At 34.0% G+C, this 27,954-nt stretch overlaps 1 protein-coding gene and 2 long non-coding RNA genes across 3 annotated transcripts; 1 reads left to right on the top strand and 2 right to left on the bottom strand.

Moving 5' to 3' along the window:
- The first annotated feature begins 5,744 nt into the window (after positions 1–5,744).
- On the top strand, positions 5,745–7,083 carry LOC136225508 (uncharacterized). The gene is made up of 3 exons (XR_010687130.1): positions 5,745–6,135; positions 6,245–6,349; positions 6,882–7,083. It is a non-coding gene; the product is annotated as an uncharacterized lncRNA (long non-coding RNA).
- A 3,824-nt stretch (positions 7,084–10,907) lies between these two features.
- LOC136225640 (uncharacterized) lies at positions 10,908–11,422 on the bottom strand. Its single transcript, XR_010687202.1, has 3 exons — positions 11,335–11,422; positions 11,065–11,242; positions 10,908–10,981 (listed from the first exon to the last, which is right to left on the bottom strand). It is a non-coding gene; the product is annotated as an uncharacterized lncRNA (long non-coding RNA).
- Positions 11,423–15,540: 4,118 nt separating this feature from the next.
- Positions 15,541–24,435, bottom strand: LOC136227234 (uncharacterized). Its single transcript, XM_066015904.1, has 7 exons — positions 23,425–24,435; positions 23,031–23,318; positions 22,619–22,890; positions 21,637–21,661; positions 19,849–20,322; positions 17,869–19,758; positions 15,541–17,814 (listed from the first exon to the last, which is right to left on the bottom strand). The coding sequence occupies exons 1-7, from the start codon at positions 24,433–24,435 to the stop codon at positions 15,541–15,543; spliced, it is 6,234 nt and encodes a 2,077-aa protein (XP_065871976.1).
- Positions 24,436–27,954: the final 3,519 nt, after the last annotated feature.

Genomic DNA, 27,954 nt, shown 5'->3' with positions numbered 1-27,954 from the left:
AAAGGATTTGAAGTCAGGATTTATTTGTTCATTTTGGATTACATCTTCAAGGATTTCGTGGTAGATTAAATTGGATTACCTTTTGATAAATGTTTCCTTTCTGAACCAATAAGCAAGTTACTATCAGTTCTTTGATTACAGGTTTTGTTTTGGATGCTACGAGTATTATGGAGTAGTTTTCAATCCCTTACTCCTACTTATTATCCGATGTTGGATTATGCCGCCATTTTACACATTCACTTAGTGCTTAGCCAATGTTGGCTAGTTTTGCAAGTTCGATGTTGGTACTTCAAGTTCACATGGTAATAGTATTAACGAGGATGGTGATGCGCATGCGAATTTTGGTAGGGATAACGATATGCATTATGATGATGAAGATAATGATGGTGCGTAGGAGGAGCGTGTTGATGCCTAAACACAAGCACAAGGGCATGTTGATGATGAGCACAATGTTAATGATCACATTAATTTGCAACAAATTTTGAACCAAATGCATGCACAAAACCGTCAAATGAATTTGCGGTTAGATGATGTTGTTGAGAGCAACCAAGCGATGAATTCACGAATTTATGTGGTGGATGCTTATATCAATACTTTGAGGAGCGAGCACACGTTAACACGACGCCGGTTATTATTCCATCGTCAAAACGTTATGACCACACCGTCTTCACTGGGTTCGCCTTCACAAGAATAGGTTTTATCTTATCTTTTCTCCACTCATTTATCTTGAATTGTTGTTTTTAATTAAAGTTCGGTACCATTTCAATTTCTATTATGTTGGATAAAATCCATTTCATATTTATCTCTTTTCTTTTCGTATGTTTTCTTTTCGTACAATTTTTCGTGTTTTATCCATTTTTGCACCAATGAGGACATGGTCCAATTTAAGTGTGGGATGAGATATACATATATCATTTATACATATACGAATAAAAGCAACGAATAATATTTTTATGCAATGAATAAGAATAATTTATAAATGCAACACTTGTTAGGCAATTGGTTTAAACATATAATAAATTATAAAACAATTTGATAGAATTAGTCGTGATAAATTAATAAACTTTTACATTTAAAAATGATGGATCGATTTCATAGAGAATAGATTTACCTTCTAGATTTATGTGTTCGTTATCTTGTCTTTCATTCATACCCGATGTCGTTTAGGGTCGGATTTGACGGTTTACGCTTATTAAATTTAAGCCATAAAATATTTTGAAATCTCCCCTTATAATTTATAATTCTTTTATTAATATTAAAACGTGTTGTCCAGTTGCATATGGACGGTATCAGAGAGCATATTTTTTTTTATTTGGATGTTCCAATGGAATGTTGTGACGAGAACTACGAAAAATACAAAGAGGCTAAAAGGGAAGTAAATAAGGTCATACGAGATGCTAGAGCAAAGGTGAATCGGGATCTGTATACAAGATTGGATACGAAAGAAGGGGAAAGAGACATATATAGAATTGCTCGGATGAGAGATAAGAAGACGCGAGATCTCGGAAAAGTTAAATGTGTGAAGGATGTGGACCAGAAAGTCCTAGTTGGAGATAAGGATATCAAGGAACGATGGAGGTCCTATTTTGATGACTTATTTAATGGAGATCGCCAACAAGATGTTGGAGATATAAGTATCCATCACGATATGATAAATCATGAATGCCTGCGGAGAATTCAAAAGGGTGAAGTCAAAATGGCATTAAGTAAGATGAAGTTGAAGAAAGCAGTAGGACCTGATGGCATCCCTATTGAGATTTGGAGATGTTTGGGAGAAAGAGGAATCGAATGGTTGACGATGTTCTTCAACAAAATTTGGAGAAACAATAAGATGCCATCAGAATGGAGGAAAAGTACCTTAATCCCTTTGTATAAGAACAAAGGCGATGTCCAAGATTGTGCCAACTATCGGGGAATCAAATTAATGAGTCACACTATGAAACTTTGGGAGCGAGTGATTGAACAAAGGCTAAGGAGGACGGTGAAGATCTCGGAAAACCAGTTTGGCTTTATACCGGGAAGATCAACTATGGAAGCCATCCATCTAATGAGACAATTAATGGAGCACTATCGAAATAAGAAGAAAGACTTGCATATGGTTTTCATTGACTTGGAGAAAGCATATGATAAGGTACCAAGGGAAGTACTTTGGTGGGCCTTGATAAGGAAAGGCATTTCGCGGAAATATATTGACACCATAAAGGACATGTATGAGGGAGTATGCACGAGTGTACATACTAGTGTTGGGAAAACTGAAGAGTTTCCTATTACGATTGGAGTGCATCAAGGTTCCGCACTAAGCCCATTTCTTTTTGCCATCGTTATGGATAAACTAACAAGTTCACTTCAAGATGGTATACCATGGTGCATGCTGTTTGCAGATGATATTGTGTTGGTTGATGAGACGAAAGAAGGAGTGGAGATGAAGTTAGAACTATGGAGGCAAACTCTAGAATCTAGAGGCTTTAAGTTGAGTCGAAGTAAGACAGAATATTTGGAGTGTAAGTTTAGCGGCCGTAGGAGTAGGGAGGCAGGGACAATCACCCTAGATGGGAGAGTTGTTCAGGCCTCGGATTGCTTCCAGTATTTAGGATCTATTATCCAAACGGATGGAGAAGTAGATGGAGATGTTGCCCATAGGATTAAAGTTGGTTGGTCGAAGTGGAAGAGTGCTACGGGTTTCCTTTGTGATCCCAGCATGCCTAATAGATTGAAGGGAAAATTCTACCGGACGGCAATTAGACCAGCATTGTTATATGGTACGGAGTGTTGGGCAGTGAAACACTGCCACATCCATAAGATGTCGATGGCGGAGATGCGTATGTTGAGATGGATGTGTGGTCACACGAGAAAGGACCGGGTGCATAATGAAATAATTAGGACAAAAGTAGGGGTCACATCTATTGAGAATAAAATGAGAGAAAACCGACTAAGGTGGTTTGGCCATGTGAGACATAGAGCGCTTGATGCGCCGGTTAGGAGAACCGAAGAGTGGCAAAGGGATGTAGTGGTGAGGGGTAGGGGAAGACCTAAGCAAACTTGGAGGAGGGTGATCGAGAGTGATATGAGTTTATTGGGAATTGAGGAAAATATGGTAGTGGATAGGACGGAGTGGAGGGAGCGAATCTGTATCGCTGACACGACTTGATTTTCACGGTTTTATATGATGGTTCATGTTAGCCGACCCCGAATCATTTCGGGACTAAGGCTTTGTTGTTGTTGTTGAAATGCCTTGAGACGAAAGACTCAATAACATGCGTGCTTATATATCGTCCCGAATACTTCAGTTTTAAAATTGAAATACAAGACGAATGATATATCGCCTATTATACTCAGTTAGTTTGATATTTTGCGTATAGATTTGCCAAGCGAAGTTAATCTTTTCGGCTTAACTAATTTTAAAAGGAATACAAAGATATATGTTTTATTTTCATAAAGAGATTAGTTAAAGAATAAATTCAGTGAAATTTTGCTCTGGACTAGCAAAAGATTAAGTGTGGAGATTTGTTAAGCCCAAAATATACCTAAAATATCATCAATAATTACATCAGTTTTGCTATGAATTCGTGTTGTTTATATCTATTTAGAGTACTTTTACTTTCGAATATGTTTCTTTCTTGTAAGGTACCTAAATATTTGGTAAAATCCAAATAGGAACGAAAAGAGGTCAAAAACGAAAGAAAAATCCTAAGTTAGGAGCCAAAAGACGAAGAAATCAACACACTGATACGAGGAAGACGAGAACAAAGTCAGAAACGGGAGAAAAATTCCAATTCTCAGTTGATAATCCAAATTCTCGGTAGAGAATTTGTGGGCCGCGACCGAGAATCTCACGACACGCGTCGGCCAGCTCTCCCTCCCTTTCGTCCAAAGGCTGAAAAATCAGTTCCTCATTCTCAGCCGAGAATTTCCATTCTCGGTAAGATCAGAAATTCTGCCAAGCACAACATACACATGTTTTAATTCCAAGAAACGCGTTCGTTCGGGTGGATAGACACGTCTCTTCACATCGGACACGACACTTCAATCACGACTCTTCAACATCTATAAATAAAGAGTTGATGGAGAGTTGAAAATATGATGAGAGAGTTAGATTTTAAGATTAGTGCAAGAGTTATGCAGAAACTCTGACTCAGAAATGAGTCAGAGATTAGAAGTTTGATTCTGTAAAAAGCAATATGATGTACACACATTGTTTATTAAATAATTACAAACACAGTAGCGTTTAGATTTGTTCATATTAGTTTACATTTTGGTAGTAGCCGACCGTATCTCTATTACGAAGTTACAGCGAGAAGATTTAGTAGAGGATCCGCCCCTGAGTCTGACAAACTCTAACGAAACCCAAGGAAAGGATTGACAACCCGTTCACTTGCAAGTCGTCGAAAGTTTCCATGCTTCTTGTTCTCTGTAAACTTGTATCAAATTCATATTTCATCTAATAAAGTTCATTCTATTCGATAGATTTTTATGTAGCACTTTGGTAAATGATCCGAAGTGAGTTCTGGTGTTTTCATTAAAACGTAGTTTAATTCAAAATCTGTACAAGGAAACTTTGTTGAACACTTAGGCAAATTGATATCATCAGTAGAGTATCAATTTGGTTAAGGTAGCGATCTAACCCGACAGTAGGAGGATTGACTGCAGTTCAAAGCCTTAAAATTAGAGGAATCGACGTTTATTTCATTGTTATAATTTATACAAAGTTTAAAGTTGTTTTCTTTGCTTAATGCAAACGAATACAATTGTTACTTTTCTAAAGAACTAAACGTTTCTGTTTTGTAAATTTATCCTTAAATCAGAAGTGATTTCTAACATTTGTTATACTCTAATCTAATTCTTATTCTACCAATTCCAAAACCAAATCCAACTTAAACGATTTTCCATATTATAAACCTTAAAAGTAAATTTAATCGATTCAGAATAAGTTTTTGTTAAAAAGCGTTCCCTGTGGGATCGATGTCTTTTATTACTACAAGCGTATACTGTGCACTTGCGGAAATCGTTCAACTATAAGTATATATAAGTTAAGCTTATATAGGATACACTTATAGTACAAGGAATTGGATTCCTGACATACTTACTAAGAGTCAGTATTATGCCTCTAATGCCAGTTAAAGATGAACCTAGAAAGTCACACACATACAAGTTGTTTGTATCAAGCTTTAGTTAAATTGATTAATTAAAAGTGTTTTAATTAATTAATTGACACAATTGAATATGTTATTGACAAAACTTTCTAACACTGTTTGATATTCAATTGAAATGAGGAAATTATAAATAATTATTCTTGCTCAATTTAAATTGATAGCTTTTTTAAAATACAATAGTCAAGTGTTGATTGTTAGTATTGAGAGGTGTCTATTTTGTTAAAGGATATAATGATAATTAATTAAGTTGTTAATTAATTATATATATATATATATATATATAATAATAATATAATTTATTATAATAAATATAATATAATTTATTATTATTACATTTAATTTTTTTTAATTATAATTATAATAATAATAATGTATGTAGTAGGACACTACGTGTCCTACTACACCATCATTCTTATCTTATGATAAAAATGATATATATATATATATAAGGGAGGGATCAAGTGAGAACCCTCCCCTAGGTGAGAACTCACCTTAGGTGAGAACCACCCCAAAACTACGTAGTTTTATACATTAAAAAAACAACAACCTATCCCAATTACAAAACTAGAGCGTTTCACTCTTGCAAATTGAGGATCAACAATCGCAGATCATTCTTCCATCATCGCAAAATCACGATCAACAATCGCACCTCCTCCATCACTTCGATCTTCATCATTTTTCTGTAATTCAACCTCAGATCTTCCTCATCATCCATCCTCCTTCGTTAATTAGATCAGCCTCCTTCCTCATCATCGTTCCTCATTCCTCATGGCTCTGTCATTCAACCTCAGATCATTTTTCTGTAATTCAACCTCAGATCTTCCTCATCATCCATCCTCCTTCGTTAATTAGATCAGCCTCCTTCCTCATCATCGTTCCTCCTTCCTCATGGCTCTGTCATTCAAAAATCGCAAATCAGATTAAAAAGACGATCTACATTCAAACAAAAAGATTGAAAGCAATTGATCTCAATAGCATCAATCAGGTAATGAAATATCCAACAACTATAAATGAATATTATTCTCTGTTCTGTTTCTTATGTTTATAATTATTCAGAAATTCGTTAAATCTGAAACAAATTGGAAATAATTCAGATTCTATCCAGATGGAAACAATGGATTTGCATGAAATAATAGACAATGATCTACAGGAGAATGATGATCATCATCAAATTTCTCTGTCTTCAACTATAGAAAGAGGTACATTCCCAATTAACATTCTTCATAATCTAAAAAAGCTAGTTCCAAATAATTGTTCATGTGTTCTATAGATAATAGTACATATTATTCGTTTCTTATTTATAATTAGTTCTAAAAATTGTTGAAAAAATAAAATTGAGTATATTGAAATATATAGTTCAATACATTCTTCAAACTGTACCTAATGTTCTAAACATTTGTTCATATGTTCTATATATTATCACATATGTTCAAAAATTCAACTTAAATGCAGTGTCAAATCAAGAGCAGCCTAATGATTCTACTACTGCAATTATATCCTACACTCAACAAGTAGAATTTGGGCAGACTCCTGAAGGAACAAAAGAATGGAAGCCATGTTGCTCTCCAGAAAAAATACCTACTGTAGGAACAAAATTTAATATTATTGATGAGGGTATTGAATTTTACAAAGCATATGCCACTGAAGCAGGATTTAATATTAGAAAATCTACAGTTAAAAAAAGAAAAAACTCAAATCTTGTCATTTTTCAATACTGTTTGTGCAATAAAGCAGGCCATAAGCAGAAAAAAATTGTTGAAGAAATTGAAGGACACATACCAAGAAGAAGATTAATAACACGTGTTGGATGTCAAGCGCAAATTGTTTTAAAGTACTGCAATGATGGAAAATATATTGTCTTTCGTTTAAAAGAGGAACATACACACCCACTTTACAGTCCACGATGTATGAAATTTCAAAAACAGGGAAGAAATCTGACAATACTACACAAGAAGATGATTGTTGATAATTCTAAGGTGAGTCATATTATAAATTTAAAATGTTTACAAACATCTTTACTTGTACATTTCTAACAGTTCATATTGAAACATAGAACATAACATCTACAATATTTCAAATTGTATTTACTTTCCTTATAAAATCTCTTAATGTCTTTTCTTTAGATGAATGTTGGACCCGTAAGAACATATAGACAAATAAAAGAAAATGTTGGAGGATACAACAATGTAGGTGCATCTAAGCAGGATTTCAAAAACTTCCACAGAGATTTAAAGGCTTACATTTATGAGTCAGATGCCCAAATGTTTATTGACATTTTCAACAAGAAAAAACTTCTATGGTCTGCATTCTTTTTTGACTTTGATATGGATGAAGACGATCATCTCTGTAGAGCTTTATGGGCAGACCCAATTTGTAGAAAGAATTATGCTCTATTTGGTGATATGGTATCTTTTGACACAACATACCAAACAAACAAGTATTATATTATATGTACTGATTTCTTATTGCAATGTTCTAAATATTTATTAATGAATTTCAATATATTATTGGCATGTTCTAAAATCTTATTCTTATATTCTTAATAAGTTTTCTTATTTACAAATTTTTTTATACTATTTCCACAGATATAACATGATCTTTGGCCCCTTTACTGGAGTAGACCACCACAAAAAATGTGTTACGTTCGCTGCTTGTTTCATTGCTAAAGAAGATATTGCATCATTTGAGTGGGTTTTCAAAACGTTTCTTAATGCAATGGGAAGCAATGAACCTACCTGCTTAATAACAGATCAAGACCCAGCAATGAAGATTGCAATCAAAAATGTTTTCAAAAAAACAGAACATAGATTCTGCATGTGGCACATTATGAAAAAGATGAATGATAAATTAGGTAAGCATTCTAAAACTTTGTTTACAATTAAATTTTTTACTGCTTGATTGTTCTACTATATGTTTTGATCAGGTATTAAATTGTATGTTCCAATATATTATTCGCATGTTCAAAATATTTGTATATTATGAAAATACTAACTCGTTCTTTTAATAGGTCGTACAATTATGCAAGAAACCAATTTCTTAAAAAGGATTCAACCAATTGTTTGGAGTGTTGAGATAGAACCTGCAGAATTTGATGAAAAATGGAAAGCAATCCTTTCAGAGTTTAATTTGGAGAAACATGAATGGCTATGTCAAATATTTGAAATCAGAAAAATGTGGATTCCAGCGTATTTCAGGGACTTATTCCTAGGAAGAATTATGAGAACTACATCAAGGTCAGAGAGTGAGAACAACTTTTTCACTGCTTTTACAAATTCTCATCTAAGTCTTGTAGAATTTTATATGAGATTTGATAGTGCAATGGATGCACAAAGGCATAACCAAGCTCACAATGACAATGAAGCCAAACATAAAAGACCTGTATGCAAAACACCAATGGGTATTGAAACACATGGAGCTGATGTTTATACAACCACTGTCTTTTATGAGTTTCAGGAAGAGGTTTATAATGGATCTTTTTTTTGTGGAATAGAAGGATTCTATAAACAACCTCCTTTTGAAATTTACACTATCAAAGAGCAAAGGACATCAAAAACCTTTCAGGTTACGTACAGCAACATTGAAGACGAAACAAAATGTTCGTGCAAGAAGTTTGAGAGACAGGGCTTACCATGCAGACACATGGTGTGGGTTTGGAAGGCAAAAATGCTTGAATCAATTCCAAAAAGGTATGTGCGTAACAAATGGACTACATTAGCAACAAGTCAAAAAAATATAAATATGCAAGGAAATCTTATGGAAGAATGTGCTGCTACAATTGATAAGAAAACATGGCTGAATCAACTATGGTCAGAGATTAATGTTTGTGTCTATTTAGCTCAAGGTAGTGAGGAAAATATAAAGGATCTTGTGAAGAAGTTTCAAGCAATCAGAATGGATTTAGAAGCTAAAAACACTCAAAAAGACACTGAGAAAAACAAAACTCGTTCAAAAAATCAAGACATTGAGATATTGATTGGAACTAGTGTACCAACAGAAATTAATGTCAAAGCACCGAAAATATCAAAGAACAAAGGTACAGGTGTACATATTCCAAAAGGAAATAGTGATAAAAGATTGAAGGGTGAAAGAGAGAAAGCTGTTGAGGAAAACCAGAAAAAAAAGAGGTTATGCAGAGTCTGTAAACAGCTTGCTAACCATGATAGCAGAAACTGTCCAGAAAAAGAGAACTGATCTCATATATTGATTAGAACATATCATATAAGATTTAGAACATATGATATAAGATTTAGAACATATGATACATGTTTTAGAACATACGATCTTTTTTTGGAACATACAATAATTTTTTTCCAATGTAAGAAGCTGAAACATAAATTTTTTCTTATATGGTACAATATTTTGATGACAAACTGGATCTAACATGTTTATATTGCATCTAAACATGTATAGCACTAAAATTTAACTTCAACCTTCTAATGCTATTCTGATTAATTTACATATGATTACACATATTTTGTTAAACAAGTCACTAACCTACACAACTTTCCACTTTAAACAGATATATACAATCTACTCAAGAAATTCACAAATCCTACACATTCAGTTGAACAAAATCACAATTCAAGGTTTGGCTCAATAAACCTGATTCCACCATTAAATATCTAACTTCCATTTCAACATTCTCTGTAAATTACAATATTCATCACCTGTACCCATTTCCAATCTTCATAATTATCACCATAATCAATTTTACTGCTGTCATTTGGTTCTCATTATATCCTTCCTTCTCAAAACTGAGATATCACATCCAAGAAAAGAAACCACTAATTCATCCAATCCAATTCAAAATATGTGTTTCAAACACTTCATTACTGTTAACAAAATCGTGCATGTTACAAATAATATATTTCATGTTCCAAAATAATATGTCTTACGTTCTAACATATATAATTACAACAATTGCAGAATATACAATTATTTTAATTGTTTATTCTTCCATTTTAAGGCCTTCTCATTTACAACAGCAACTTCTTTGTTTCCAGAATTTGACAGAATCTTCCAACAGTATTCAATTCTGAAATTCTTCAACTGATCAACCTACAATATCCCATTCATTATTACTAACATTATCAAAATAATAACAACAGCCTATAATAAATAAGATTAAAAAAAACTCACATTGTTATTTCGAACTCCAATATCCCATTCAGACTCCTCTTGTCCAAAATAGGATTCCATATGTTTCAAAAGGAAAACACCACAATCATCATTATTGCTTGACTCTTTCCACTTCAACTTCAGATGTTTTGAACCATATGCACTGATATCATTCAAGCAATTAGGGTTCTCTCTTTTTATATAAAGATAATATGCTTTCACCTGAAAAACATAGAACAACATCTTATCAATATTAAAACAAATCATCAACTACTCAGAACATACACTTAGATTTTCTGAACATGACAGTAAATATGTAGAACACAATAACAAAACTAAAAAACAGATAAGTAATATTACCAAAGCCTTTGCAAAACCCTTATATTTACTATGGACTGTTATGCCTTTATCAAGAGCCTTGTTATCAATGACGTCTATCTTTCTAGTAAAATGGTTAATAACGAAAACATAGAAATGGGCAGCATAAACAACTGGAAAGAATACCTACAAAAAAAACCATTAGCAATCATAATAATTACAAACAACAATTAAAGTAAAACACGATTTACTTTTAATATAATTACCAAGTGATAACTCTCTAAACTGTTTATTTTAGCCTCATGAAGTTCATAACTAATTCTCTCAAAAAAAGCATTGTGTCTGTCGCTGTACTTGGTACTTCCAGGAACTCCTTTATTAGTACACAGTAAAACCTATACAAAAATACAACATTCATATTAATATAATCCAATTTATTTTTAACAAAAAAAATATATCAAAATGTAAAAACACATACAAATGGTAGAGTAGAGAAGAAGAATCTATGCACAGAAGTTGGACCCTTGCACTTCTCTTCAGAATTCAATATTCGAGACCACGCATCAACCACATTACTAACCAAATGATTGCTTCCTGACAAGCTCATAATCTCCTCTCTATTGATTGTGGACAAACAATCACTATACAACAACTCACTTCAAAAAGAAAAATAAAATAAAATAAAAACAATCAGTATAACTTAAAGAAAATTTAAATTAACACAAACAACATTCAATTAAGATCTTACTGTGGGTCTTCATTAGAAAAAGCATATTCAACCAACATTCTCCGCGAACTAAGCATATTGTTTAGTAAATGCTCAGACTCAAGCAAAAATGGAGACTGTAAATATCCAGGCAACTTTGAAATCCTTTTTGAACGATCTCCAACACCAACTTCTTGCACTTCCTCAACTACATCTTTGCCTACTCTCCTATTAACAACACAAAGAAAATAACAAAAGGGAACAAAATTAACCAAGTTCAAAAACAGAAACCACATAATCTTAAATTCTATTCTCATGTTCTAAAATATAAACCATATGTTCCAAACACACATACACATGATCTAAATTAAAAAAACTTCTTAAATATCACTTACCTTGCATTACTATCAGAAACATCATCAGCAAAACATTCATCAAGCCCAGCAACCCCTACTCTAAACACTTCTTCAACAAACTCTTCCCGAACTTCATCCAAATCAAATTGACTATATTTCATACCACACCTACTTTTCCACTATAAAATATAAAAAAATTAAAACCATAAAACAAATTATAATTTCAAAATAATGCAACAAAACACATTTATTATAAATGGACTATACCTTTTCAGCAAACTTCAAATCCTTGTCCATCACAATATCTCTCATGAACCGCATTACAAAAAAACCACATGTTTTGTGATCTTTTTGCTCTGGCACACCCTACAACACAACAACCACAACATTAAAATAATGTACATCAATCTAACCTTTATGTTCTAAAAAATTTCACACATGTACAAAACAAATATACAAGTTAAGAATTACCAAAAGTGCAGTCCATTTGACTTTAACTTCATCATTCTCAGAGTATAATTGAACAACCCTGTTAAAATAAAAATCATTAAAATCAGTAACATCATCTTAATATTCAAACATAGTTATATATCAAAATAAACTATAAACAAAATACAAAAAAAAAAACATACTCATTCACAACATCAATCCATACATCTCCCTTTGGCAAACGCCTTCTCAACGGATCCAACCAATAAGCTCTAAAATTCTTCAAATCAATAATTGACAACGTCCAATGTCCACTGAAAATAATACTATTATTATTTCAAAATACATAAAATTACTTAAAAAAATATTAAATAAAATAAATAAAACAATCATACCCTGTATTATATGGACACAAAAAGATAGACTTATCCATTGTGGACATCTTCAATCGATTCATCAACTCATTAGAGCGCTGGCTTACTGTTTTAGAACTTCCAATGGAATAAGTGTAATGAGGATCAACGAAATAAAACAATTTCTCCATTTCTCTTTTCTTCAACAAATTAAACAAGTAGCTACATAAAAACAAAAAAGAACATAGTAAGAATCAACTACAACTAATATAAATAAAACTATAACATTTCAAAAACAAAATACCTCATATAGAAAATTATAACGTTGCAAGTTATCTCTTCCATATGAACCATAGAATATATATCCTGCCTCAACAATAATGCTTTAGCAGAATGTCCAAACAACTCTTCACAAACAACATAGCTAACAAAATTCCCTTTCACCAACTCTGCATTTGCCCATTTGCACAACATCCGTAACTTATCTGGAATATTTCTAGGCAAAGCTTGCAAATCTACATCCAACGCATCTTCTATCACCACGTTATCAACTTCATCATCAACAACAAACCTGTTGACAAAACAAACAAACTTAAAAAATCAAATAGGAATAACATAATCAGAAGCATAATACGTATGTTCTGAACAATAAAGCATATGTTCTAAACAATAAAGCATATGTTCTAAAATATAACAAACATTAAAAAACATAAACAAAATATAAAATAATTATTTTCACATACATTACTTCAGGATCAGACTTATTCTTCATATCTGCACCATCCGATTTCTCAACAAAATTTTTTGCTTGTGTAGATCCACCTTCAGTTCCAACAAAATCAGACAACTCTTGACTCAACAAATTAAAATTCGGAGAAGAATTTTTTCCTTCAGAATTCTTCATTGGAGTTTTACTCTCTCTCTGATCTTTCTTCTCTCTTTTAATTCTTTCAACCAACACATCTATCTTGTCACGACCCAACCCAGGCCATGACCGGCGCATAAATTAAACTAACTTTAATCTATGCTAGCCTTAATTCTGAACAAATGAAAATTCCAAAATTTATTAGCAGAATATCAAATTCATCTCAATTACATCAATAAACCTTAAAGGAATCAAATGTGCAAGTCTAAACCTCAATAATCAAAGTTCTCTAAAGAATAAAATAAAGCTAAATTCTTAATCAGTCTCCTTCAACATCAATCCAAGGGTTACCTCATGAACAGGGACCTTAATCTGGAAAAAAAAAAGATTCAACGTGGTATGAGATTTTCGTCTATACGAGCGAAAACCTCAGTGAGCAGTAGCTATAGCACACAACAGAAAGGGAACAGGCAGGCAAGCTGATACTTTTAAATTATGACAAATATAGTTCAAAATATAGTATTTCAAAATCAGTTAAACTAAAGGGGCAATATAAGATAATCAATTCCAAAATGCTGACAATCAATTGTCAAACATAACACTGAAACCTTTCAAAATATCAAATATTAGTATAATCAGAATATAAGACAAAAGCTTTAAAACACATGGTACAGTGTAACAGAGTGGTGATACTGCACACCACCAGGGCCAGATATATGGTAAGCGCTACCAATAACAGATACAGATAACAGATAATCGCCTTCACCGATCTTATGCATGATTCTAATGCTGACACAACTGACGACAAATTGACAACTGACAACCTGACTCAAAGACAAATGCAAGGACCTAATGTTATGAAGATCGGTGAGATGCCAGATAACAGATACAGATATACTGAGCACTTGTACCAGTTTGAAAACATATAGTATACATATATAAATCAGAAAATCATCACTGATTGAACGAGTTATCAGATTTCTAAAACAAGGGTAATAACTACGGTAAATCGCGTATCAAAAAGTACAGATCACATCAAATCAAAATCTTAAAAATTCCAATGTAACTGATAATCAAACAATTAATATAAAGGCCTGTTCCCAGAATATACGCTCTAATACTAAGAATATTTAGTAAAAATAAGGTTCAAAATATACGCTTTTATGAGAGGGAAAATACCGTCAAATGCTAATTTTGATAAACAGTTTAAAGTCTGATATTTCAATTAAACAGTGTCGTATACTATAATTACCACTCACCTGAGATTTTGAAACGATGCTGCACCTAAGATCACGAATTCTTGTCGATTAACAGTCCAAAGGAACTTCGGAACCTCCTATTGAACAAGAATGATGGAAACCGAATGAATTAATCTAAACTCGAAAAGGAACTAAACTGTCATAGACACTAAATGTTAAGGAAAGAGGATTATTATGTACATTCTAAGAGAAAGGTGAGTACCCTAAAAACATAATTTCTAATTGGAAAACGGGGAAGTGAGGCATTTTTTAAGATTATTAAATAATTGCTAATTGCATTGATTATATCCAACCAAAACAACCTAGGCGGAAAAATAGAAGAGTGAAACCTAGTTTAATTTTTGTTTTCCTTATATGTGTTTCATACCCAAAATTCAATGGCCAAAAGAAAAGAATATAATATAATCAAGTTTATGGAAACATGATAACAAGGAAAAGATAAGGAACACAATTGGATAAAAAAAAATATCATGAATAATTACTCTGTTTTCAATGTACAGAGATGTTTTGGGGAAAAGAAATTGCCAACCATTTAGTATTCCTCATGGCATTAATGGAATGGAAGAGTAAAGTATTGATTAAACAAATGATGCACTTACTCCAACTGATGAATAATAGGTAAGAGCGATTCGACTTCGACAGCAACAAAATTGGATTGACGGCGGCTTTTCAAGGGATATGGAAGAAACTGTTTTCTTTTAGAAGGAGGCTAGGTTTTCAAGGACAAGGGGTAATAATTTAAATTTAGAGATTTAAAATATAGTTATAATATAATTAAAATAATTATAATCCTATAATTAATTAACAGCTACTATAAAATAAATATATTTTTCTTTTATGTTTTTGACAAAACCGAAAGTACTATCAATCAAATACCTATATAATGAGAATGATATATATACAAATATTATTTAGGTTAGGGTCATTACATTCTTCCCCCCTAAAGAAAATTTGGTCCCCAAATTTAAATTATAAGGACACTAATCTTAAGCATCAAATAAATGAGGGTATCTAGTTCGCATCTCTGATTCGGTCTCCCAAGTGGCTTCACTACTTGAGTGGTTTTGCCAAAGAATTTTGACTAAAGGAACTTCTTTAGATCGCAGCTTGCGGACTTGGCTATCTAAGATCTTTATTGGTTGCTCGTCATATGACAAATCATCTCTAACTTGTATAGTTTGAGGTTTCAAAACATGGGAAGTATCTGGAATATATTTCCTAAGCATCGATATATGAAATACCGGGTGAACCTTAGAGAAATCAGGTGGAAGAGCTAAACGGTATGCAACTGCACCAATCCTTTCAAGAATCTCAAACGGGCCTACATAACGCGGACTCAATTTTCCTTTCTTGCCAAAACGCATGATTCCTTTCATCGGAGAGACCTTCAGAAATACATGATCACCGACCTGAAATTCCACATTCTTGCGCCTCGGATCAACATAACTCTTTTGCCTACTCTGAGCTGTTAAGAGTCTATCACGGATAACACGAACTTTATCTGAAGTCAGCTGTATCAATTCAGGTCTAGTGAGTCTCCTTTCTCCAACCTCATCCCAACAAATTGGCGACCGACACTCACGACCATACAAGGCTTCGTAAGGTGCCATCTCAATGCTAGCTTGATAGCTATTGTTATAAGCAAACTCTACCAAAGGCAAATGATGATCCCAATTTTGGCCAAAATCAAAGATACAAGCTCGAAGCATATCCTCTAAAGTCTGAATAGTCCTCTCTGACTGACCGTCGGTCTGAGGATGAAACGTTGTGCTAAATTGGAGTCTTGTACCTAACGCTTCTTGAAATTTCTTCCAAAATCGAGAAGTAAATTGAGCACCACGATCTGACACGATAGAGACTGGAACTCCATGAAGTCTAACAATCTCATCAATGTATAACTGAGCAAGCTTAGAAAAATCATAAGTTATCTTCACATGAAGAAAATGAGCAGACTTAGTTAAACGGTCGACTATCACCCAAATGGAATCATACCCTCCCCTAGTACGAGGCAATCCTACCACGAAGTCCATAGCAATGTTCTCCCACTTCCACTCAGGAATAGGTAATGGTTGGAGCAACCCAGACGGTTTCTGATGTTCTGCCTTGACTTGCTGGCAAGTAAGGCATCTAGCAACAAAGTCTGCAACATCTCTTTTTATTCCACTCCACCAGTATAACTCTCTTAAATCTCTATACATCTTAGTGGAACTAGGATGAACTGTATAAGCCGAACAGTGTGCTTCCTCCAAAATTTCCCTTTTTAAATCATCAACACTATGAACACACAGTCTAGTCCCATAACGAAGAACTCCATCATCACCAATCATGAAGTCTTGAACCTTACCCTGACAAACCTCATCCTTAACTTTACACAATTGAGGATCTTCTTGTTGCGCTGCTTTGATTCTATCTAATAGAATAGGTCTAACACGAAAATGAGCTACCAACGCTTTAGATGTTGCCTCAAATTCTACTCCTTGATCAATCAATTCATGAATATCACCAATCAAAGGTCTCCTCACTACGGAAAGATGAGCTAAGCTACCCAGAGATTTCCTACTTAAAGCATCTGCTACAACATTTGCTTTTCCTGGATGGTACTGAATTGTGCAATCATAATCCTTGAGAAACTCCACCCATCTTCTCTGCCTCAAATTTAAATCACGCTGATCAAAGATGTATTTGAGACTTTTATGGTCAGTGAAAATTTCACATGTCTCCCCATACAAGTAATGTCTCCATATCTTCAGGGCAAAGATCACTGCTGCCATTTCCAAATCATGAGTTGGATAATTCTGTTCATGTTGCTTTAATTGGCGAGAAGCATACGCAATCACATGACCATGTTGCATCAATACACAACCCAGACCAACCCTTGAAGCATCACAAAACACTGTGTAGCCCCCCGATCCAGATGGAAGAGCTAACACTGGTGCTGAAGTCAAACGAACTTTCAATTCTTCAAAGCTTTTCTCACACGCTTCTGACCACTGAAACTTCACATTCTTCTGGGTTAACTTGGTTAAAGGAGAAGCTATTCGAGAAAAGTCTTGCACAAAACGTCGATAATAACCCGCTAACCCAAGAAAACTTCGAATCTCCGACACTGAACTAGGCCTTGGCCAATGAAGAACGGCATCAACCTTCTTCGGATCAACGCTCACCCCATCTTTGGATACTACGTGCCCTAAGAATGCGACACTATCCAACCAGAATTCACATTTTGAGAACTTAGCATACAACTGGTTCTCTCTTAGGGTCTGAAGAACAAGCCTCAAATGCTGCTCATGTTCTTCTTTACTTTTAGAATACACCAGAATGTCATCTATGAACACTATCACAAAACGATCAAGGAAGGGCTTAAACACCCTATTCATTAGATCCATAAAAGCTGCAGGAGCATTAGTGAGACCAAAAGGCATCACCAGAAATTCATAGTGACCATACCTAGTCCTGAAAGCTGTCTTAGGTATGTCGACATTTTTAACCCTTAACTGATGATAACCGGACCTCAGATCGATCTTAGAAAAGTACTTTGCACCCTGGAGCTGATCAAATAGATCATCAATTCGAGGAAGAGGGTATTTGTTACGTATTGTGACCTTGTTCAACTGTCGATAATCAATGCACAATCTCATTGATCCATCCTTCTTCTTCACAAACAACACAGGAGCACCCCAAGGAGAGACACTAGGGCGAATGAACCCTTTGTCAAGCAAGTCTTGCAGTTGTTCCTTTAACTCCTTGAGTTCAGCAGGAGCCATTCGGTAAGGAGGCATAGATATGGGTCTTGTTTCGGGTGCTAAGTCAACACAGAAATCGATTACTCTTTCAGGTGGCAAACCTGCCAAATCTTCAGGAAAAACATCAGCAAACTCATTCACCACATCAACATTCTCCAACTTGACACCCTCTACTTGAGTATCCTTAACATAAGCTAAAAACCCTTCACAGTTCTTATACAACAATCTTCTTGCAGCAATAGCAGAAATAAGACTATGAGGAGCCATGCTACGATCTCCTTGAAATTGAAATTCTATCTCCCCAGGAATTTTGAAAGTTACTAACTTGCTATAACAGTTTAAAGAGGCATGATATGAGGCTAACCAATCCATTCCCAAAAGCACATCAAAATCTAACATTTCAAGTAATACAAGATCAGCTAAGAGTTCCCTTTCCCCTACTTTTACTAAGCAATTCTTAAAAGCTAGATTTATGTCAAGGACATCTCCTATAGGTGTTGCCACAGATAACGGACAATCTAACATAGTGGGTGGTACACCAAATTTCATAGAAAAACAAGGAGAAACAAAGGAATGTGTAGCACCAGGATCAATCAAAACTCTAGCATCAAATGAACATACAGAAATGGTACCTGTCACCACTGCATTAGATGCCTGAGCATCCTGCTGTGTCAGAGCAAAGGCTCTAGACTGACCTCGACCTGTTGTTGCATGATTAGGAGCTGGATTGGGACCTCGACCACCTTGACCTCGACCTCCTGAACTCTGGCCTCTACCACCATACTGAGAAGATGGCTGAGTAACAAAAGAAGCAGAACCTGTGTCCTGACTCACAGCTAGTGTTGTGTTACTGCTTGGGCAATCCTTTCTTCTATGTCCCACCTGACCACAACCAAAACAAGCCCCAGTTGCTCGATGGCATGGAGAGTTACCATGGAATTTACCGCAAAGCTGACAAGTAGGGAATGATGATCTAGAGGAACTTTGACTATTCTGAGTACCAGTGGACTGAGCTCTCTGACCATGTCTCTGATTATTCTTGGAGTATTGCCCTCCTTGACCAGGTAAGGAATGAGACCCATGAGATACTGAATAGTTACTTCCCCTACTATGCTGACCACTCTGGTTATCATATCGAGCACGTTTATTCTGATCACGAGCCCTACGCTGATCATCAAACATCTCCATCTGCCTGGACCGATCCACCACCTCCTCAAAGCTAGACAATCGTAGAGGAGCAATTCGATCTAACAGTCTGTCTCGAAGTCCCCTTTCAAACCTCCTTGCCTTCCTCTCCTCAGTTGGAATAAGATGCTCTCCAAAACGAGCAAGTCGAGTGAATTTCATTTCATATTCACTCACAGACATACCACCCTGCTTCAGCACTTCAAACTCTAAAGCTTTAGCTTCCTTAACACTAGGAGGAAGGAACCTCTCTAAGAAGGAATCACGGAACTGTGGCTAAAGGAAAGCATTATCAAGTCCATTCCCTCTTTTGGAAAGATACCAGCTACGTGCCACTCCTTGTAACTGATTCCCTGCTAACAATACCATCCTAGCACTGGTGCATCCCAAAACCTCATAACATCTGTCCATAGCATCTAGAAAATCCATAGGATCGGTTACTGAATCCTCACCCGAAAACTTTGGAGGTAGTAACCTCAAGAAGTCACTGAGATCCTGTAATTGTGCTCTATCATTAGGCATAGCAGATCTTGTAGTTCTTGGTTGTATGTTCTCACCTACCACATTTGTTAGCCTTTCAACTGCTTGAAAGACTCCTTGCAATCCAGCAGCTAAATCAGTGTTAGATATTTGAGCAGGCTGAGAGGTTGAAGCTCTACGAGTGGGCTCAGATGACCCTCCAGCTGGTTGCAATATTGGTTCAGATGCTGGAGCTGCTCCTCCAATAGGGTGTGAAGCTCCCCCATCAAGCTGAGATGAATTCTCAACGGTCACCCTACTCCTAGTACTAACATTAACCGTATTCTTGCGTCTTTTTCTTCCTTTAGGAGGCATGATTACCTATCCATGCAGCAGAGTTAGACACTTTAGCAAATGAGGTATTGAAAATGAGTAAATAGGAAGACCTAGATAGATATGCAAAATAAGGGGTACGAACAGAACACGTGAATCCTATACAGTAAGTTTATAAGAACCCAAACCTGGCTCTGATACCACCTTTGTCACGACCCAACCCAGGCCATGACCGGCGCATAAATTAAACTAACTTTAATCTATGCTAGCCTTAATTCTGAACAAATGAAAATTCCAAAATTTATTAGCAGAATATCAAACTCATCTCAATTACATCAATAAACCTTAAAGGAATCAAATGTGCAAGTCTAAACCTCAATAATCAAAGTTCTCTAAAGAATAAAATAAAGCTAAATTCTTAATCAGTCTCCTTCAACATCAATCCAAGGGTTACCTCATGAACAGGGACCTTAATCTGAAAAAAAAAAAGATTCAACGTGGTATGAGATTTTCGTCTATACGAGCGAAAACCTCAGTGAGCAGTAGCTATAGCACACAACAGAAAGGGAACAGGCAGGCAAGCTGATACTTTTAAATTATGACAAATATAGTTCAAAATATAGTATTTCAAAATCAGTTAAACTAAAGGGGCAATATAAGATAATCAATTCCAAAATGCTGACAATCAATTGTCAAACATAACACTGAAACCTTTCAAAATATCAAATATTAGTATAATCAGAATATAAGACAAAAGCTTTAAAACACATGGTACAGTGTAACAGAGTGGTGATACTGCACACCACCAGGGCCAGATAAATGGTAAGCGCTACTAATAACAGATACAGATAACAGATAATCGCCTTCACCGATCTTATGCATGATTCTAATGCTGACACAACTGACGACAAATTGACAACTGACAACCTGACTCAAAGACAAATGCAAGGACCTAATGTTATGAAGATCGGTGAGATGCCAGATAACAGATACAGATATACTGAGCACTTGTACCAGTTTGAAAACATATAGTATACATATATAAATCAGAAAATCATCACTGATTGAACGAGTTATCAGATTTCTAAAACAAGGGTAATAACTACGGTAAATCGCGTATCAAAAAGTACAGATCACATCAAATCAAAATCTTAAAAATTCCAATGTAACTGATAATCAAACAATTAATATAAAGGCCTGTTCCCAGAATATACGCTCTAATACTAAGAATATTTAGTAAAAATAAGGTTCAAAATATACGCTTTTATGAGAGGGAAAATACCGTCAAATGCTAATTTTGATAAACAGTTTAAAGTCTGATATTTCAATTAAACAGTGTCGTATACTATAATTACCACTCACCTGAGATTTTGAAACGATGCTGCACCTAAGATCACGAATTCTTGTCGATTAACAGTCCAAAGGAACTTCGGAACCTCCTATTGAACAAGAATGATGGAAACCGAATGAATTAATCTAAACTCGAAAAGGAACTAAACTGTCATAGACACTAAATGTTAAGGAAAGAGGATTATTATGTACATTCTAAGAGAAAGGTGAGTACCCTAAAAACATAATTTCTAATTGGAAAACGGGGAAGTGAGGCATTTTTTTAAGATTATTAAATAATTGCTAATTGCATTGATTATATCCAACCAAAACAACCTAGGCGGAAAAATAGAAGAGTGAAACCTAGTTTAATTTTTGTTTTCCTTATATGTGTTTCATACCCAAAATTCAATGGCCAAAAGAAAAGAATATAATATAATCAAGTTTATGGAAACATGATAACAAGGAAAAGATAAGGAACACAATTGGATAAAAAAAATATCATGAATAATTACTCTGTTTTCAATGTACAGAGATGTTTTGGGGAAAAGAAATTGCCAACCACTTAGTATTCCTCATGGCATTAATGGAATGGAAGAGTAAAGTATTGATTAAACAAATGATGCACTTACTCCAACTGATGAACAATAGGTAAGAGCGATTCGACTTCGACAGTAACAAAATTGGATTGACGGCGGCTTTTCAAGGGATATGGAAGAAACTGTTTTCTTTTAGAAGGAGGCTAGGTTTTCAAGGACAAGGGGTAATAATTTAAATTTAGAGATTTAAAATATAGTTATAATATAATTAAAATAATTATAATCCTATAATTAATTAACAGCTACTATAAAATAAATATATTTTTCTTTTATGTTTTTGACAAAACCGAAAGTACTATCAATCAAATACCTATATAATGAGAATGATATATATACAAATATTATTTAGGTTAGGGTCATTACATATCTCATCAAAAAAATCAGAATTAAAATAAGAATGACTATCTTGACTAGACAAATCACAATCAACATCTCCAGTCATTGCTGAATCTTTTTTACTTTCCGGTTTGTTCTCATTAACTACTTCTTCTTTCTCTCCTTCACTTTGAGAAACCAGATATTCATTGCCTCGAGAATATTTACTCCACAAGTTGTTGATCAGATTAGACATCTCAACACTTGTACCATCTTCACCAAAAACAACATTAGCTTCTTTCAACATAGAGTACATTTCATTAACTTTAGAACCCAATTCTTTAGCTAATGATTGGAACTTCGCAAGAAATTCCTGCATATACAAATCCATAATAAAAATCAGGGCATGTTATAAACAATATTAAGCATGTTCTAAATTTTAATAAACATGTTCTAAAATGTAATAAGCACGTTCTAAAATTTAAAAACATAGATAAAGATGTAATAACATACAAAAATTTGACCAGGTCCACTAGAAGAAGCTTCTCCACATTCCTTCCTATTCGCTCCTTCAACATCTTGATTATCTTCTCTTGGCACATTTCCTTCATCCATATCCATACTTTCTCTTACCAAATTTTCTCCCACCACTATTCTCTCTAACACAATCCCACTTCCAAATCCCCTCATCTTTTCCAAAACCATCCTCTTTTGTATTCGTTCTTTATTCCAAACAGCTATCAGTGGAAAATCTCTTGGATTAACAACATTAGCTCGTTGAAGCCTATCAAAATAACTTATCTACAAAAAAAAATAACAAAAATGAACAAGTTATACACAGATTAATAAATAAACAACAAACAAATGTTATAAAACACATAATAAAAAAAAAGAAAATTAAACTTACCAACAAGAAAGGAAGGGGACCTGTAAAAAAAGTAGGACTCCTTTTCCATTCACTGACAGAATCCAACAAATGCTTATATGCAAAAGAACACCAATCCAAATTTGCAATCTCCTTAACATTCCTACAACTATAAAGAAACTTATAGTTCATAGACTGGTTCTTGGTAGAACGAATACAACAATTCACAACACAGAATACAAAATGCAACAAAAATTCATCACACAACGGTTTCGTCTTCAGATCATTCAACTTAGCAATCACAGTACTATTAATTGGACTCCCAATCTCAAGACCAAAATACGACCTCCATTGAGCAAAAAAATCTGAAGACTCGTCTTCACCAACATCTTGTGGCTCCTCAATCTCTACACCTCCACAAGGCAAGCCATAAACAGCCTTAAAATCATCCTTAACAAACTTCAATTCTTCACTATTATCTAGCATAAGGCTACACCTATCAACATTAAAACTATTCACAAGTTTTTCACAAAAAGTAGCATTATGAACATCTAAACTTAGATGCAAAAAACCACCAAAACCAATACGCTTAATTGCATCCTTATGAGTCTCCGGAATATCATGAAGAATACCCATAAACTGTTTAGGAGGTATTCTTTGACCAAGAGCAACCTTATTCCGTTTGGAAATATTTTCATCATCACCTACACTCAAAACATTCTTCCTCTTCTTTAAAAAACTAGAAGTAACAGACAAGTTCCTGGCAAACTTCACTTTCTTTACCTTCTTAGCATCAACATCTTCCTTTACCTTCTTAGCATTAACATCTTCCTTTAACGCATCAACCGAAGCTTCAGAAACTTGAGAAGAATCAACACCTTTACTAGATATACTCCTTGTTTGACGCCTAAATATACCTTTCCTAGATTCACTACTAGTTTGCTGAATAAACTCACCTTTCATAGATTGACTCCTGGTTTGCCGCCTCAACAAACTATTGGACGGAACGACATAACTAGACAGCAAATCATTGTCAGCAGGAATGGCTGGCATTGAAGGTCTTTTAGAGATTGAAGGTCTTTTCGAAGTCCTCTTAAATCTTTTAGAAGTATGTCTTTTTTCACTTCTATCTTCAACAGGAACAACAGGTTCACCTTTCTTCTTATTTTTTTATCTTCATCAGAACAATATTCTTCCATAATATCAGCCAACAATTTCTGATCAACCACATTCTTGGGAAAAATCTCTTCTCCATCATTCCTGCCCATTTTCTAAAAAACAGAACATATACTCAACATTTTAGAACAAACAAATGCAAATATAAAACAAATATACAACGAAACATAAAACAAATGGAATAACTCATCAACCAAACATAAAGTAATTTAACAAAGCAATAACTCAACAACAGCACGTTTGATTAATATTTTAGAACAAAAAATGCAAAAACAGAAAACAATAACAGAACAAACTCAAAAACGTTCTAAAACTAACTACATTTGAATACAAAAAACATACAAAATCATACCACAACAAACTTTGAAAGTTCAAACAAGCGAAAACACCAAACAAACAAAAATAGTTTTAACAGAACAATAGTTCAATATTTTAGAACAAAACACATGCAAATATAGAACATACGAACATAATTTTAGAACAACATAAAAACATTCTCAAACTGAATAGATTTGAATACAAAAATCAAAGAAAAACATACAGGAACTTCTTTATAAAGATCATACAAACGAAACCCTAGAAAATCAAAAAATATACAAAATCGAACTCAAAATCAACAAAGAATATAAAACAACAAAATAAACGAAACACATAAAGCAACAAACCTCCTTCAGACGAACAAATTCACAAAAAAAACCAAAAAACGAAAAAATGCAAACAAAAACAATGAACAGAAAAAACGAAAAAGATATGAGCAACTAACCAGATTTAAGAGGAACAAATCCACGGTAGAATCGATGAAATACAGAGCGGAAATCTTCTATAAAAACCAAAGTTGATCGACGCTAGATTAGAAGAGAAATGACAGAAGATAGAAATGAGGAAGAAGAAGAGGAAGAAGTCGAGGAACGAAGTCGAGGAACGAAGAGACTCAACTCTTCAACTTCAGAAATGCGCGCAATCAGATTACCAAAACACAATGTTTTGGTTAATGAAAAACCCCCAAAACTACGTAGTTTTGGGTGGTTCTCACCTAAGGTGAGTTCTCACCTAGGAAAGGGTTCTCACAAGAGCCCTCTCCTATATATATATATATATATATATATATATATATATATATATATATCAAGTTATATAACTTGATAATTTTCGAAATAGATATACGATTTCGGTTCAGAAATCATATCCGGAATCAGTTTTCGATTTTGAATAAGATTAATCAATTTCTTCGAGGCTTGATCTAATCGACTTAGTGGACTGACTAGAGGCTTCACCACTAGAGAAGGTTTAATACCTGATTGGAATGTACAAGAGGTATTTATTCCGATCTCGTAGTATAAATATCAATTTGATTATTAAAGAACTTAATGATCTTGGTTAAGGATTTGATGTCAGACATCGGATGTTTGACTGTTTATCAGAGTGATTGGATCACACTGATTGTTTGTTTAGGGAAAAATTTTGAAATTCGTTTCCTAAATACCAACATGCTTCCGCTTCAAATCCTTCATTTTGACTATATTTTTATGAATATGAATGGATATTATATATGCAAAGTAAGGGTATTTATATGAGATTCGGTTTATATTCATTATATTCCTTGAGATTCTCTTTTCATTTGTTTATCAATTTTTTCACTTTACTTTTTCTGTAGCCATTTTATTTTTTGGTGGGTAATATTAATGTGTTTTTCTTTAATGTTATTGAACTAATCAATGTAATGAAAATTAATAAGGATATGGATGATGAATTTGGTGACAAAAGAAGGAAGGTGGCGATGATGATAGGGAGAAGAGGGACGATGACGATGACGATGAGATGAATTAAGTTAAAGTCAAGGGGTGATTTTGGTCATAAAAATGTCGTTGAGGTTGTTGATGAGAATGAGGGTAATGATGATGCTTTAGATGTAATCATGATAATAATGAGGTTGAAGATGAAGTTGACGATGTAAGTAAATTATTATTTCTTCGGTCATTGATAAGAATGTTACTATTGGTGATTCTGTTATTACTTCGAATTCCAAGAGCGATGATATTATTATTGAAGATGTTGATAAAGTTATATGTAATTGATACATAATAAGTAGCAAAACATCAGTATTTTATAATGATATCTAAAATTGACTCAACTTAATAAAGTTGAGAGTAAAACTGCTCTTGCCAAACGTTAGATGTAAAAGTGCATCATTTTAGATGTTATGAATAAAATTGCTCCTGATTGTCAATATTAGAGGTATTTTTGCACTTTATCTTAAAAAAATTAATGAAATTGATCGCTACAAACGGCGGTATTATTATTTGACAATCACAATTTACTTTGATACATTGTAATTTAACTAGTTTATTTATATTATTATTGATTTTTTGTCAATTTAATATTTCACCTATATAGTTTGCTCTCATAGGTTTAAAAAAAAACTGTCAAACCTCATTTGTTTTTTCTCATCTCTTTCTCTTTTTTTCTCAAAGCCTCATCATCTATCAAATATACAACCTTTTTTATTTTGAGAATTTACTTTGAAAAGGAAGATGGAAGTTTGTCTTTCTTCTTCCTCCTCCCACCGGGTTAGATTTTCTGTAATTTTTTATTGTTTTATGTTTTTTCTGTCTGTGTTCATATACTTCATCTGGTCTCTTTATTCGCCTGAATTTAGCATGAGCAGAAACGGTTTATCTTGTTCGTAGATCAATGGTTCTACGTGGTTGCAACAAAAGAAATGATTCATATCCGAATGTTCAAATCGACTTAAATGATGATAATTGGATTACATATGTTTTTCTATGGATTTGGATTTATGAGAAGTATATATTTTCTTGTTCTTTTGTATTTTTAATAGCTTTTATGGTTATTTTTGCTCTTTGTAGTTATTTTTATGCCTTTATGGATCTTGTAAGGTTTTATTACTTATGTTGTTGTTGTACTTGCTTGTTCATCTATTAAAGATTTAAGCGTTTCTATCAAAAAAATATATATATAGTTTGCTCTCACTGGTTAAAGATCCTAGATCCGTCCCTAGATGACATCATCTAAATTATCAAACTCATTCACTTTTAGATTTACACCTCTAACCTAATCAAAATTTATAAATAAATACAATATTTATATCATACATGTGCGCGTTGGGTGGTGGGAGGCACACTTAGGGAAGGGGGAAGGAGAATTGTGTTGTCCATAGTTTAATTATATGCATCTAGCAATCCTGACATTACAGTTGAAATTGTGCTCTAAGTCTGAACGCTCAGTTGAAATTGATGCATGCAAAAACTTGTGAACAACGTTTGAGTCTCCAAAGAGTGTTATTTAACTAAGATTGACATGGAACGAGACGTTAGGTGAGGTTAGGATTGTTACAAATAACCCCTAAGTTGTGAGCTAAAGCCTAAAGATCAATAT

The sequence above is a fragment of the Euphorbia lathyris genome, chromosome 4 (genome assembly GCF_963576675.1).
Source record: "Euphorbia lathyris chromosome 4, ddEupLath1.1, whole genome shotgun sequence".
Taxonomy (NCBI): domain Eukaryota; kingdom Viridiplantae; phylum Streptophyta; class Magnoliopsida; order Malpighiales; family Euphorbiaceae; genus Euphorbia; species Euphorbia lathyris.
The sequence above is the reverse complement of the archived record's forward strand: the minus strand, read 5'-3'. Positions and strand labels throughout refer to the sequence as shown.